The 16090-nt window shown below is 43.0% G+C and overlaps 2 protein-coding genes across 2 annotated transcripts in view; both read left to right on the top strand.

Annotated features, from left to right (window-relative positions):
- The window catches only part of LOC143986903 (uncharacterized), a 1023878-nt gene extending 1009972 nt beyond the window's left edge, over nt 1-13906 (top strand). Inside the window, exon 29 of the mRNA XM_077485310.1 lies at nt 12548-13906. Within this exon, the coding sequence (XP_077341436.1) occupies nt 12548-13624 (1077 nt within the window). The 3' untranslated portion in view covers nt 13625-13906. The remainder of the gene's footprint in view (nt 1-12547) is intronic.
- LOC143989830 (uncharacterized) lies at nt 3376-12576 on the top strand. The gene is made up of 6 exons (XM_077490106.1): nt 3376-3477; nt 9329-9457; nt 9804-9938; nt 10027-10150; nt 10267-10364; nt 10488-12576. The coding sequence occupies exons 1-6, from the start codon at nt 3391-3393 to the stop codon at nt 10689-10691; spliced, it is 777 nt and encodes a 258-aa protein (XP_077346232.1). The 5' UTR covers nt 3376-3390; the 3' UTR covers nt 10692-12576.
- Nucleotides 13907-16090: the final 2184 nt, after the last annotated feature.

The following is a 16090-nucleotide window of genomic DNA, read 5'->3' as shown; positions in this document are numbered from 1 at the left end:
TGGTGACTTCTAGAATCTTCTTTGTATTTCTCTATTCTATCAGGGAGGGAGGTGGAGGCAATGTGATGGTCATATCATCTCCAGACTTCATAGGAGGAAAACTCTAGATCTGAACACAAATAGTAAAATCAAATGATATTCCCAGAATCCTCCTCACCTCTCCATTCAGGTCTCCATTTTATTAAAGCCCCACTTCAGATTGAGATATGATTTACCCACACAGGACCCCCACACTATGCAGGTAAAATAATTCTGGTGTCATTACAACAGTCCTGTTTTCCTTGTGAGGATGCCAAGGGGCCGCCCACACCCTAAAACTATTAAATAAAAAGAAAAGTGCCAGATGGAGGGACATCGGGAGGAGGAGCGATGAGGTCAGTGTGATGTCATAGGATTCTTCATTCCTAAGCACTAATAAAAGTGGTATAAACCATTAGTATAGACAGATGAGGTGAGAAGTTGATTGGTGGGAAAGGTGACACATCTCCAAAATGAAGAGAATGTTCTGGCCCTGTAAGTGGGGAATGTTCTGCCCCTGAAGGGGTTATTCTACATTTTCACACTATATATATATATATATATATGTGTATCATCATCTGCTGGAGATAAAAGACATCACAGTGACTATGGAGGAAGAGGACGGACATGACAGGGGGGGGGGGGGGTACTGGGTGTAAATAGAAAATAAGATCGTATTACCTCATCTGCTGCCTCTTCCAGCAACGTCTTCTCTCTACTTCCTCCTCACTCACCTCTCACCCGGAACTTCCTGTCTGTACCTGACATCACTTCCTGTCTTCCCTAGAGACTTCCAGTCTGGGCAGAAGTGAGATCACCACCTTGTGGAGCTCAGAGCAACTGCAGCCCTGACAAGCGTCTGGTAGTGTGAACCCGACCTTGTGCTGTATTTGTATGTACTGTAGATCCTTATAGATGGGGTCATCTCCACTCCCACTAAGGGGGATAGAAATATATTACTGCCTAGTCCAGCCTTTCTCAGCCAGGGTTCCTCCAAAGGTATTGTGGAGCCACTTATTAAGAGGGTGATGGAGGTCTGATGAGCGTACAATCTGAGCGTGAGCACCAAGAGAGCACGGGATTGGTGTTTGGGGAAGGAGGAGTTTTGTAGTCCACTATACACGGTTTGCTGGAGCATATACTGAGATTTGGAGGAAGAAGCTCTGGAGGCTTTGGAGACATTTATTGGTGGTGATATCATTTATTGAAGTATAAAGGAGACGTGGATGGACTTTGATGTCACTTTATGGTTTATCACTGGATACTGATGAGGTGAAATGCGTCGATGATTTATCACAGATGTTGTCACATCTTTTACTTTGATGATAAGAGGGCGGGATTTATGGATATAAGGGGAGGAATCATTGTATTTATCGCCCATTTCCCGATGCTGGACGATGCGAGAAGCTGACACTCTATAAGAAGTCTTGTCTCTGCCAGATGGGGAAATAGCGAGTGGGAAAACTAGTTGTTAAGGATTTGAATAGTAATCTCTTTTATTGTTCTCAGCTGGGGAAATATTGACTCCCGACCTTCCTAGACAGAACACTGCTTGGAGGACTGGAATAGTAATCTCCTTCATTGTTCTCAGATGGGAGTTTCATTGAATTGTACACAACTTCAGATTGTGTCTGTGGCCACAAAATTCTCTTTACTGAGTTTTTTACTGACATTTTGTGCTTCCTAAACCATTTCACTAATATTGTGTGACATAAAAAATTGGAGCTACCACCATTTTATTCTCTAATGGGGAAATGGGTGCTAATAGGCTGCAGGAGATCTGCTGAGACATAGAAATGGGAAATGGGTACTAATAGGATGCAGGAGATCTTCTGAGACATAGAAAGGGAAATGGGTGCTAATAGGCTGCAGGAGGTCTACTGAGACAGAAGGGGAAATGGGTGCTAATAGGCTGCATGAGATCTACTGAGGCATAGAAAGGAGAAACATATAGAGGATGTAGGAGATCTACAGAAGTAAAACATAAAAGTAAATGGGTGCTAATAGGCTGCAGGAGATCTGATAAGAAAAAAAGAGGGGGTTGAAGGGAAGCAGATCTCCTGCAGCCTATTGCCACCCACCCCCTTTTTTCCAGCAGATCTCCTGCAGCATATTAGCATCTATTTCTCCTGCTGAGAATAAAATATATTTTTTCCTTTATTTCATTTTTTATTTACTAAGTTGTGTGTTCATGTACCATCCACCAGAACATGATACCCACCCACCAGAACATGATACCCGCCCACCAGAATATTATAACCACCCACCACAGCATACAGGGATATACAATGTAATACTCACATATAATCACACACATAGGTTGGACTATTGGACTATGTAACTATTATAACCACCCACCAGAACATTATAATCACCCACCAGTACATTATGACCACCCACCAGAACATTATGACCACCCACCAGAACATTATAATCACCCACCAGAACATTATGATCATCCCTCTAATATTGAGTTGGTCCCCCATTTGCTGCCATCAAGACATGGACTCCACCAGTCAACGCATCACACTGCCCCTGCCACCTTGTTTTCTTCCCATATGGCATCCTGCTGCCATCTCTTCCCTATGTAAGTGACACACACACACCCGGCCATCCACATCCCACAGAGCCCCATACACAACAAACTGTAATGCCCAATTTATTTGCTTTCAACACATCAACTTCAGGGACAACCTGTCCACATGCTAAATAATATCATAGCACCCAACAATCCCTGATTTAGAGCAAAGTCCCTCTTTCCTCCTCACTTGTCCCTCATTCTGGTCTTATCTATACAGTTGTATATAAAATGCACTATTTATCTCCCAGTGCTAAACCTTTCATTCAATTTCTAAATTGCTGTATTTGTAAATTTCAACAGCCAATATAAAGGAATTATAGTGCTAAAAAAGCACTTGTGGGTTTAACTAATATTTTTTTTTATAACTTGCGTTTAAGGGGGTGTGGCGGTGCAGTGTGTCCTACACCTACATACATTTGCTAATAGGTGTCCCTCATTCTCATCTCAGAAAGTTGGGAGGTGTGTAATATATCCCACCCGCTTCCAGATGCCATTATAATGAGATAATCAATGTTATTCATTTCACCTGTCAGTGGTCAGAATGTTATTTGCAACAATCTTAATTATTATGTTCTCTTTTGATAAAATAAAAAAATTATGGATAAAAAAAATGAATGTTATGGCTGATCGGTGTAAGGTACAAACACACACAGCACAAGGCCGTGTTCACACTATGTGATGTTTCTCAGGCTGCAGGTCCTCTGAGATCCACAAGGTGGTGATCTCACTTCTACCCAGATAGGAAGTCTCTATGGAAGACAGGAAGTGATGTCAGGTATAGACAGGAAGTGATGTCAGGTACAGACAGGAAGTTCCAGGTGAGAGGTGAATTGGAAGGAACTAGAGAGGAGACATTGCTGGAAGATGCAGCAGAGGAGGTAATAATATCTTATTTTCTATTTACACCCAGTAACCCCCCCGTCATGTCCGTCCTCTTCCTCCATAGTCACTGTGATGTCTTTTATCTCCAGCAGATGATGATAAACACATATAGTGTGGAAACCTAGATGAACCCCTTCAGGGGCAGAACATTTACTAACGTACAGGGCTGGAACATTCTTTTGGAGATAAATTCTAGTAATATGTTCCTCTAAACAAACAGCACTGACAATAAATAAACAAGACAATGACCATCCTGACCATACATGGCCTAAAAAGGGCAATTATTACACTACACAGGCAGCAAATGAGCAATCATTACAGTATGTAGCCAACAATGATGGAGTGCAGGAGTATGGAGCATAGAGCCCCATACATTGCTGGTCAGGAGGAAGAAAACATTCCCCAGCCTGCCATGAAGAATATGATCCATCATTGGTGTCAGAGGGAGGAACATACTGGGGGATATAGAGGAGCTGAGGGCCTGTGAGGGTTTAGTAAAGCTGAAAGACTTTAGGGGCCTCTGAAGGGGTAAGGTAGCTGAAGGACTCCGGGACCCTTGAGGGGGTAGTCCAGCAGGAGAGTGGGTCCCTTGAGGGGGTAGTCAGGCTGGATGGGCTTAGGGGGCTCTGAGGGACATAAGGGGGTCTGTGATGTCCCTCCCACCCCACTTATTTTTCAGAACTGACAACCTTAAATATCTTATTATCTCAGTGGTCATGTGATATTTTTTTCTGGAATATCAAGTAAGATGAAGAAGGACGTTTCTTCACTCGTTGGTGAGCACTTGTTCTTAGAGGAGTTCTGTTGTGGCTGCAAACCAGTTCAGAAAGAAAACAAACTCAACAGAATAAAGAGGAATATCTGATCCGTCAGGCCAAGAGGGTCCCCGGTCCTCCAAGATGTAACAAATTCTACACAGTCCAGACTAAATGTGTTCCTATGGGGGGACAATAGTTTATTTCTTAAATGTACAGCAACCCTCCTATTACCCCTCTCACATCCACATTAGGGGTCGATCGATTATCAATTCGGCCGATATTCAATTTTTTTGAAGAATCGGTATCGCTAACATACTTACCGATATTAGCGATATTTCTTCAAGGGATTGTACCGGAGTGATGCATGAAGCTACAGGAAACCCAGTACCGTTCTTTAGCGTGGATGGTCAGCTTTCTTGTAATAACAACCATTGCCACTAAGCAGCGCTTGGCTGTTATTACAAGCAGCGGGAGAAGACCCAACTCATGACGCTCCGGCCGGGCCTCCTATCCCACCGGCTGGCCGGAGGCCTGAACAAAGCTGGAATCGGCACTGCTCGGGTCTCAGATCTAGTAACCCAAAAGTGATGTCATGATATCACTTCCCGATTACTGGCATCATAAAGGCGCCAGTTTTAAAAAATAGAAAGTATTCAAAACGCAGATCTTGGCGTTTTGAATACTTTCAAGTGCAGAGGAGGGATTTGGGGTTTTATAGAGCCCCGATCTCTCCATTAGTGATGGCCAAACAGTTCGCCCGGCGGTCGTTTCACGGCAAATTTCGGCTGTTCGCGGCCTGCCCGATCGGCGGACTATTGGTGCCGTTCGCCCGGCGGACTTCCGTGTTTTTACTGTGTAAAAGAACTTTGACCTGATGACACATCCATCATGGGGTACAGGACAGCCAATTGAGACATTACAGCACATGGACACTTGGACATTCCCCCTAACTTATAAATACACCCGATCCGGCGGCCATTTTACATTCTTTTTTCTGTCACTATAGGGAGAGGTTGCTGTGTGGAGCAGGGAGAGATTACAGTGACCCAAATCGCTAGCTATTTGGTACACAAATGTTCTTTTCAGGACTGGTATAGGTGTTAGGTGTAGTTCAGGATAGGCAGTGCAGTGCTAGTGATTGTTGCAGCAGCCTGAGTGTCTTTTGTCAGTTTAGAGAAAGGGACAGGACGGTGTGTGTTGCTGTAGGGACAGCCAGATTAGTCATCATCATTAGCTGTTACTATCAGGTCCACAAAAGTGCTATTCCAGTAATCAGCTATTGTTCCAGCAGCCTCTGTTTTGCCAGTTTATATAGGGACAGGCAGGAAGCAGTGTGTCAGACAGTGAGGGTCAGTTTAAACAGTAGCTGTTACTATTAGTTCCACAAAGGTTCTTTTCAGGACTGGTATCAGTGGTATGGTAATAGGCTTGTACACGTATAATATTCTTTCTTCCAAATATAGAAAGAATATTATACTTGACTGCTGCCCTTCTGCTGCAGTCTGCTAATCATTCACAACCCACTTGTTCCACAAAGCTCTTTATCAGGACTGGTAACTTGGTCTGTCTATGGTGCTACAGTACATAGGGTTGAGTGAGGTACAGTCTGCTATTCTATAAGGACTGGTATAGGTCCACAATACATAGGGTTGAGGTGCACTACTGCTGACCGCTGCCCTATACTGCAGCAGTCCTTCATCTGTATAGGGACTGACGTACAGTCTTCTAATCACTCCCACACAACCTACTCGGTCCACAAAGCTCTTTATCAGGACTGGTAACTTGGTCTGTCTAGGGTGCTACAGTACATAGGGTTGAGTGAGGTACAGTCTGCTATTCTATAAGGACTGGTATAGGTCCACAATACATAGGGTTGAGGTGCACTACTGCTGACCCCTGCCCTATACTGCAGCAGTCCTTCATCGGTATAGGGACTGAGAGTTTTGTCACAGGGTCATTTAAAAAATGACAGGCAGAGGCAGGCCCTTCCGCAGGGGTGGTATACAGGGGTGGGTCATATTTCTACTGGGGCTATTTATTATGAGGGGCTCACACCATCCCTGTGCTATGCTGACATCCTCCTGGGGCTGCTTATTATGAGGGGCTCACACCATCCCTGTGCTATGCTCATTATGAGGGGCTCCCACCATCCCTGTGTTATGCTCATTATGAGGGGCTCCAACCATCCCTGTGCTATGCTCCTTATGAGGGGCTCCCACCATCCCTGTGCTATGCTGACTTCCTCCTGGGGCTGCTTACGGTGCAGGTGTCAGTGCTGTATATCACGGTGCTGGTGTGAGTGCTTTATGTCACGCTGCTGATGTCAGTGCTCTCTATCACGGTGCTGCTGTCAGTGCTGTATACCACGGTGCTGGTGTGAGTGCTTTATGTCACGCTGCTGATGTCAGTGCTCTCTATCACGGTGCTGCTGTCAGTGCTGTATATCACGGTGCTGGGGTGAGTGCTTTATGTCACGCTGCTGATGTCAGTGCTCTCTATCATGGTGCTGCTGTCAGATGACTCTATCACGGTGCAGGTGTCATTGCTGTATGTCACGCTGCTGGCGATCATCTTCTGCACCCTCTTCTTTGCCTACCCTGGTCCCTGACCTTCCCTCTCCTCCATTGCCTTCATGCGCTCCACAGTCTTGAATTGTCACAATTTCCCATATAAAAAAAGAATGCTTGTAGTTGTCGATCCCAGATTCACCTCATACATGTGTTATGTCATTGGCCATGTGGTGGGACTATGTTTGCACAGCTAATAATTATTTTGTGGCTGCAAATTTGACCTATAGGTTTGCGAAGTTCGCCTCCCATTGAAGTCAATGGGGCCCGCCGCGAACGTTCCGGTTCGCGAACTATCGGCCGCATTCGCGAAACGTCCCATCGGAAGTTCGTCCATCACTACTCTCCATAAAGAGGACCTGTCACTGCCTATTACTGTCAAAACAGGAACAAAGCAGCGCCTTCTAAGTGTAGCAGTTAAGACATTTCATGAAAATCATAAACACTCACAAACCAGTGATATAAAACCTCATAGATATCGGTGTCACCTGCACCGTCTCGGGAACTGCCTGGTGTCGCTGGCTGGAATGTCCATGTGTCTGTCTTTTATCCGGTCACATTGGTGGAGCCCAGCGCTCCTGGAAAGCTGGGACAGGGATCGGCGATGTTAGGAACACGGCAGGGTGTCATCACTTCTGGGTACAGGGTCAGCGGGGAGGTGCCTGCATTCGGAGCATGTGTCCTCCTTCCTCAGGCTCTGCTGGGGGCCATCTTTGAAGAGGGTTTTTTATATATACACATAGACTAAGTACTAAGTGACTGGCTAAACTGGTAACTATGGGAACATGTAAACATTGAGGCAAATTACAATTCCACCAGCTGAACATACTAGTTTGACACGCTTCAACAATTTCACATGATTATGACTAAAATTACCAATAAACTAAAAAGGTGAAATTAATAGGTTTAGAAAATTATTATTTAAAAATATACTTTAAAAATTGAATAAGCTTAAACTAATAGACAAAATACTTATCTACATCGACATATTTGGCAGAACAACCCCTACGCCTCCCATTTAGTATTCTATGGACGCTATATCGATGACGTTGTCATTATCTAGGATGGGCCAGATACTCTAATCTCTGGATTTCTACAACATTCCAAAACCAACACTATAGGCTTGTCATTCTCCGCAGTATCTGATGACAATAAGCTTGTGTTTTTGGATCTAAAGTTGTTCCATCATGACAACAGTATTTGTGCTCAGAATTCCACAAAACCCACCTCCGGCAACTCCTATTTGCACTATCGTCACCATCCACGTTGGGTGAACAACATTCCGAAGAGCCAGTTCTGCTGTCTTAAGCATAACTGTACTCGTACACAGGACTACAATACCCATGGCCAGATACTCAAGACTAAATTTTAAGAAAAAGGCTACACCAGTGATATTGTTGAGAGAATCTTTTCAACACTATCTTCATATAGATGTAAAAGGTGACAGGCTACAACAGAGCACTGTACGCAACCAGTGCTGTTTGTCACACAGTTCCATACAACCCAAATAGCTCTGAGTAAAATAAAACCATCACGACTGATCGCTAGCTTCCCTGACATTCTTTAACATCAAGGGAACATATCAGTGCAAAAACCCTATGTCTTCCGTGTAAACACGTGACACATAGACAACAAGATTTCACATGTAAAGGAAAGCAGTACACCATACTGAATTTCTTTACATGCTCATCTGAGTACATTGTATACCGCTTGAGATGTCCATGTGGCCTACTCTATGTAGGCGGCACATCCATACTCTCCGAAAAAGGTTTGGGGAACACTGTAACTTTGTTGAGACGGGTGTGGCTAAATATAGAGTCCTGAGGCACTTTAAAGAGTTTCACAAGAAGTCATCTTTTGGGCTTTGGTCATAGAGGCTGCATCCAACCATTTTCCCAAAGCAGAACCCTATAAATGGCTATGTGAGAGGGAAAATTACTGGATTTATACTTTGGATAGTCTATCACCCGGGGGTCTTAATAAGGGCATTGAAATGAATATTCTCCTATGACCAGATCTGTCCTCGTTGGTCCATGTTGTGTGTGTACGTCGTGTGTATGGATATGTACACACATATGCATATATAGATAGGATGTTCACATTCATTATAGACCCCGGATCTCTCCATAAAGAGGACCCGTCACCTCCTATTACTGTCACATGGGATGTTTACATTCATTATACACCCCACATCTCTCCATAAAGAGGACTTTTCACCACCTATTACTGTCACATGGGATGTTTACATTCATTATACACCCCAAATCTCTCCATAAAGAGGACCTGTCATACATCCTTTGTGACAGCAATAAAAGTGATAAAAAAATAAAAGAACAGTGTAAAAATAAAAACGTTAAATCTGCAGAGTATTGACACCGGTTATCAACTATTGGCTTCAAATGCAGCTGAAAAATTGGTATCGGTATCAGCCCTAAAAGAACTATATCCTTCAAACCCTAATCCACATCCTATTATTGTTCGACTAATACCATCCAAATAATTCTTATTTTTATTTCCTAAAGTTATCCGTCTTCAAGGAGACCTGTATAGATCAAATGACGGAACCAATGAGGATGGAGGAGGACCGGAGTCACATGACTGAGAAGATACTAAACCTCACCCTGGAGATCATCCACCTGCTGACAGGAGAGGTGAGGAGGATTCTGGGAGGTCACATGACATCACTCTTATCTCTATTAATAAAACACAGACCTGACCGGAGAGGTGAGGAGGATTCTGGGAGGTCACATGACATCACTCTTATCTCTATTAATAAAACACAGACCTGACCGGAGAGGTGAGGAGGATTCTGGGAGGTCACATGACATCACTCTTATCTCTATTAATAAAACACAGACCTGACCGGAGAGGTGAGGAGGATTCTGAGAGGTCACATGACATCACTCTTATCTCTATTAATAAAACACAGACCTGACCGGAGAGGTGAGGAGGATTCTGGGATTTTAACATGATATTTCTATTGGTTCTTCAATACAGAGATTTCCTCTTGTGAAGTCAGGTGATCATATGATCATCACAGTGCCTCCATGTGACTCCCTAAAACCCGAGAGACACAACATGGAGAAGATTCTAGAAGTCACCAAGAAGATGATGGAGCTGCTGACAGGAGAGGTGAGGAGGATTCTGGGAATTCTGGGACATTATCCAGTAACAGACAAGGGATGTGTCTGGATGGTGACTGTATCATTGTGTGTGTCAGGTTCCTATAAGGTGTCAGGATGTCACTGTCTATTTCTCCATGGAGGAGTGGGAGTATTTAGAAGGACACAAGGATCTCTACAAGGACGTCATGATGGACAATCAGCCGCCCCTCACATCACCGGGTAAGATGAGACTTTATTGTAAAGGAGAGAGCAGTACGGAGGCTCCACCTAGATCCCCCATCATCTGATAGACACATAGAAACAATGTATTCAGTCAGTGTGTGTGTTTCCTACAGATGGATCCAGTAATGGGAACCCACCAGAGAGATGTTCCCGTCCTCTGTATTCCCGGGATTCTACACAGGAAGATCACACCATCCCCCACTGTTATAAGGTTGGTGGGATGGAGCATCTAGAACATGGACTCCTAGAGATAATGTGTGGATTTTTTATGTGATGTCACAATAATAAATCTTCTATCTTACAGATGATATTCTCTCTCATTTTCTTGGTTTAGAGTGGAGATCCAATCGATATAGAATTTGAGGTTAAATCAGAAGAAGAAGAGAGGTATGTGAGGGATGATCAGCAGTCTATGGAGGAGGATGGAATAATGGGGACATTTATAGAGGAGGACACTTCTACAGAGATCAGCACAGGTGGGTCATTAACACTAAATACATTCCTCCCCCCATACTGTCCACTGATTGGTCCAGAGTAGGGCGGGGGCTGGGTAATAATCTTTCTTCTCTGTGCTGCAGACACAATTTATAGATCTAGACTGCATTTATGGAAATTCTGGGGTTCAGCTGGCAGCAAAAGGTTGATTTTAACCATAAATGTTGCTCTACCTAGGTACCTTGGGCATGTGCCATCGGTCTTCTAACTCATGCCCAGGTATAGCATGATCTCTGACAGAACAATTAATGGGGTGGGCAACTACATGGCAAATAAGGTTCAATGTAGAAAAATGTAAAATAATGCATTTGGGTGGTAAAAATCTGAATGCAATCTATAGACTGGGGGGAGAACCTCTGGGGGGATCTAGGATGGAAAAGGACCTGGGGGTCCTAGTAGATGATAGGCTCAGCAATGGCATGCAATGCCAAGCTGCTGCTAACAAAGCAAACAGAATATTGGCATTAAAAAGAGATCAACTCCAGAGATAAAACAATAATTCTCCCGCTCTACAAGACTCTGGTCTGGCCGCACCTAGAGTATACTGTCCAGTTCTGGGCACCAGTCCTCAGGAAGGATGTACTGGAAATGGAGCGACTAAAAAGAAGGGCAACAAAGCTAATAAAGGGTCTGGAGGATATTAATTATGAGGAAAGGTTGTGAGCACTGAACTTATTCTCTCTGGAGAAGAGACGCTTGAGAGGGGATATGATTTCATTATACAAATACCGGACTGGTGACCCCACAATATATAAATACCGGACTGGTGACCCCAAGACGTGTGGCCACTCATTAAAATTAGAAGAAAAGAGGTTTAACCTTAAACTATGTAGAGGGTTCTTTACTGTAAGAGTGGCAAGGATGTGGAATTCCCTTCCACAGACGGTGATCTCAGCGGGGGGAATCGATAGTTTCAAGAAACTATTAGATAAGCATCTGAATGACCACAACATACAGGATATACAATGTAATACTGACATATAATCACACACACATAGGTTGGACTTTATGGACGTTTTTCCACCTCGCCTAATATGTAACAATCCCCCCAGGATTACTTGCTCTGTTGTCTGCTGGCTGTGCCGGGTGGAAGGATATGTCTGTATAGTCTTAGCCCTTGTACACATGGTCGGACATTTCGATGGAAAATGTCCGATTGGACCGTGTTGTCGGATAATCCGACAGTGTGTGGGCCTCATCAGACTGTTTCCGTCGGAATATCTGACTGACCATGTTTGAGAGCTGGGCTATAAAACTTTCCGACAACATGATCCGATCGGACTTTGTCCGATCATGTGTAGAGAATTCTGATCGGACAAAGTGCCACACACACTCAGATCAAATTCCTACATCAAAGCTATTGGCTACTAACCTGAACGTAGTCCCGTCATAACTAAATAACGTCATCACGTTCTGAATGATTGGATTTTCTGACAACTTTGTCCGACCGTGTGTATGCAACACAAGTTTCGGACAAAATCCGACAGATTTTGTTGTCTGAATGTCCAACCGTGTGTACAAGGACTTAGACCCAAGTCACTGAGTGCAGTCTCAGGAGATGGGAGGCAGCGGTGTGGGACCTCTGCAACTTGTCTCATGTAATCATTTCATCTTCCACTGATTACTGAATACCAATATTATGAGTCCTGACCCTTACACTGTATACTTTATATTCTACATTACATACTCCTGACACCTGCACTATATACTCTGTGTTGTACATTACATCATTCTGATACTATATAGTCCTATCTGTTGTATCTTATACAATATGTTGTACATTACATAGTCCTGACTTCTGCTCTCTCCCCTCCCCCCACTGCTATATATACACATAATATGTATTCTCTTTTGTTACACCCATTTCCTACCAGCTGGACATTTTATATCCGATGATGTGATTGGAGCACAGCAGGAACCAATCAGCTCATGTCTAGTAATAATCTTTGTATTTCTATTTTAGTAGATGGACGGGAGATGAGGAAAACCTCAGAGGATTGTCTCACTTTGTCTCCAGACTGTAAAGTAGAAGATGAGGACATCACACAGTATAGTCCAGGAGAAAACCCGACTACCTCAAATGTCCATCCGGCACCACACAGTGTAGATGGACCATCGTATTCCTCTTATCCTGAGGAACCTCAGACTGTGAGGGAAGGAGCCGTCCTTCCAACAGAGAAGAGGTTTTCCTGTACTGAGTGCGGGAAGTGTTTCCGTTTTAAATCCCATCTTAATAGACATAAAAGATCTCACACAGGAGAGAAGCCATATTCCTGTCCTGAGTGCAGGAAATGTTTTTCACTGAAGTCCAGTCGTTCCAAACATCAGAGATCTCACACGGGGGAGAAGCCGTATTCCTGTCCTGAGTGCAGTAAATGTTTTTCACTGAAGTGCAATCTTTCCACACATAAGAGATCTCACACGGGGCAGAAGCCGTATTCCTGTCCTGTGTGCGGGAAATGTTTTTCACAGAAGTCTCATCTTTACAGCCATCAGAGATCTCACACAGGAGAGAAGCCGTATTCCTGTCCTGAGTGTGGGAAATGTTTTTCAGATAAGTCCAATCTTTCCAAACATAAGAGATCTCACACGGGGCAGAAGCCGTATTCCTGTCCTGAGTGTGGGAAATGTTTTTCAATGAAGTCTGATCTTTCCACACATCAGAGATCTCACACCGGGGAGAAGCCGTATTCCTGTCCTGAGTGTGGGAAATGTTTTTCAGAAAAGTCCAATCTTTCCACACATCAGAGATCTCACACGGGACAGAAGCCGTATTCCTGTCCTGAGTGCGGGAAATGTTTTTCAATGAAGTCCAGTCTTTGCAAACATCAGAGATCTCACACAGGGGAGAAGCCGTATTCCTGTCCTGAGTGCGGGAAATGTTTTTCACAGAACTCCAGTCTTTACAGACATCAGAGATCTCACACGGGGAGAAGCCGTATTCCTGTTCTGAGTGAGGGAAATGTTCCTCACTGAAGTTCTGTCTTCCTGTACATCAGGGATCCCACACAACCCTCGAGGTGTATTAGTGCCTTGAGTGCGGGAAATGTCTTCTATATGAATGTTGCTGGACATCACAGGTCTCATGTGGGGAAGAAGCACACCTTGTTATACACCTCAGATATACTCCATGGCTGATCTTCATCATGGAAGAAACAGTTGATAAGGAGATCAGAGATCACCAAAGACATGGATGAAGTGTTGTACCGTGTTGGCCATTGATAGCAGGATAAAAATAAAAATGGAGTCATTACCTCTTGTAATGGAAATTTGTAGGTTCTGTATATAATTGTATTCTATTTTATATGTATTGCACAATGCCCTCACTGTGCACATGGCACTAATAATGTTTTCAGTACATGTTTTGCATTCTTTCGAGTCCTGGTTAGAATTAGCCTGCCTATGTAACGCCCCTTGTTACCATAAACGTACAATTGTAATATTAATGTGATACCTACGTAATCATGTGTATAAAAACCTTCACATGTGTCATAATAAAGGAGAACAGTTATTTGGAAAGATACTGAGCGTATCTTTTTCGTCTGTTCCCTACTGCAGTAGTTATTATTAATTTGGAACCACTAATCAATATGAGGATAGGAGATGCCTATCTACAAAATATCTAAGTCAGGTGCCAAGCCAGCCAGGAGGGGTTTTCGAGGGGACCCTGAGTATCCGAAACGAGGAGCTTGAGACGATCCGGGAATTTCTGATAATGAGCCGGCTGAGGAAAGCCTTTTGCTTACATTTGAGTTATCAGACTTCCTTGATCGGTAAGGCATTTTCAGGACAAAGGGTTCCGATTTTACTCCCCTTAATCGAACTGTATTGATTGGTGGTTATATGTTATGTTGTCACCGTCTACTGTCCATCAGAGTGTTAGAGATAAGAAAGGGAAGAATAGTGCTGTTCACAGGTATATGTAGTACATCTGCTAGATAAAGTAGTTTAGAGGCAAGAGGGTATAGGCACACGTAGAGAAGACTGGCCAGTCATGGATATTAAATTAAGTAAGGGAATGAAGGCTAAGAGACCCTCAAAAATGCCCAACGCAAAAGAGGAGTGCTATATATGAACTGAAGGTGCAGTTCTGCCTATACTGAGCCCCTAGATTAATGGTTAAAGTGGACAGGGATCTACAATGGGTAACTGGGTTACCACCAAAGTCCACAGGGACTAAGAATCATGCATAGTAAACAGCTAGAGAAACAGCTATCTATGTGAGCAGGATGGATCAAAGGTGACAATTAACACTAGACAGAAAGGGACATTTTGATGTTAAGTTGTGGGATGAATTTGGGGTCAGGCACTACAACTAGTAATGTCAAGAAACAGTAATGAGAGTTACAACAGAATGCTTTATATGTTGTCAGAAAGATGGGATGAGCACTATGGCTGCCCGTCTGATCATAGAAGGTACAGTATGTGAAGTATGGTATTACAATACATTGGATGCAAACAATATCAGAGCAAAATAAAGAAAGCCGAAGTTTAAGCAAGGAAGTATTAAAAGAAAGTGAGAGAGTGATATGCATGTGTTGTGTACAAATGGGAAAAATGTAAGCGATTTTAGAGAGATATTTGTGTATGTATGTGAATGTTGGAACCTTTAGTTCTATCGCTTGTGTGTGTCATGTACGCAGATGTGACCCCCTCCTTTGTGCTCTCATGAAAGAATGTAGCTGGGATGAGAGGTCGGTGATAAGCTGGAAGGACACCATTCCAATTTCTGTTTTTTAGACAAGACATTTATAACAAAATGTGCCGGGTTAATGAATCTAATGATAAACAATGTGATCACAATTATTTTTGAATCTGTTTTCCAAACATGGTAAAATGAAGGTTACATTTAACCGTGTCTTACACAAATTGAATATCCTTTGATAGTGGAAACAGTGCATTTAAAAAAGGAAAATTGAGTAAAATTAAGTAATATGTCCCCCTTTAAGGGCATTTATCTGTGCATATATATTAGTGTGTGATATTGAAAGTATCATAGGAGTATTCATTTCTAATATGAGTTTAACAATTTTATTAATAATATAGATATATTGTAACTGGTTTAGATAACCTTTGGTTGGAAATGAAATCCAGGTTAATGGGCAAATTGGTAACAATGGAATTCGTTTATATAAAGATAACAATTTTGTAATTATACATTTATTGAGTGGAAAGAGAAAAAAAAGATTAAGATGAGGTTGTTAATTGGAATACAACTGTCGTAATGTTTAACAAAGCCAAGATGAATGGGAGATATAAAAAGTTTTCCTACAAAAATGAAATCTTAACCACTTAAGCCCCGGACCAATTGCACTGCACTGCTTTAACTGGTAATTGCGCGGTCATGCAATGTTGTACCCAAACAAAATTTGCGTCCTTTTCTTCCCACAAATAGAGCTTTCTTTTGATGGCATTTGATTGCCTCTGCGATATTTATTTTTA

Source organism: Lithobates pipiens, unplaced genomic scaffold (assembly GCF_037356315.1).
Source record: "Lithobates pipiens isolate NorthernLeopardFrog02 unplaced genomic scaffold, aLitPip1_a1.2 Scaffold_18, whole genome shotgun sequence".
Lineage (NCBI taxonomy): Eukaryota > Metazoa > Chordata > Amphibia > Anura > Ranidae > Lithobates > Lithobates pipiens.
Note: the sequence above shows the minus strand (reverse complement) of the source record. Positions and strands in the feature narration are given on the sequence as shown.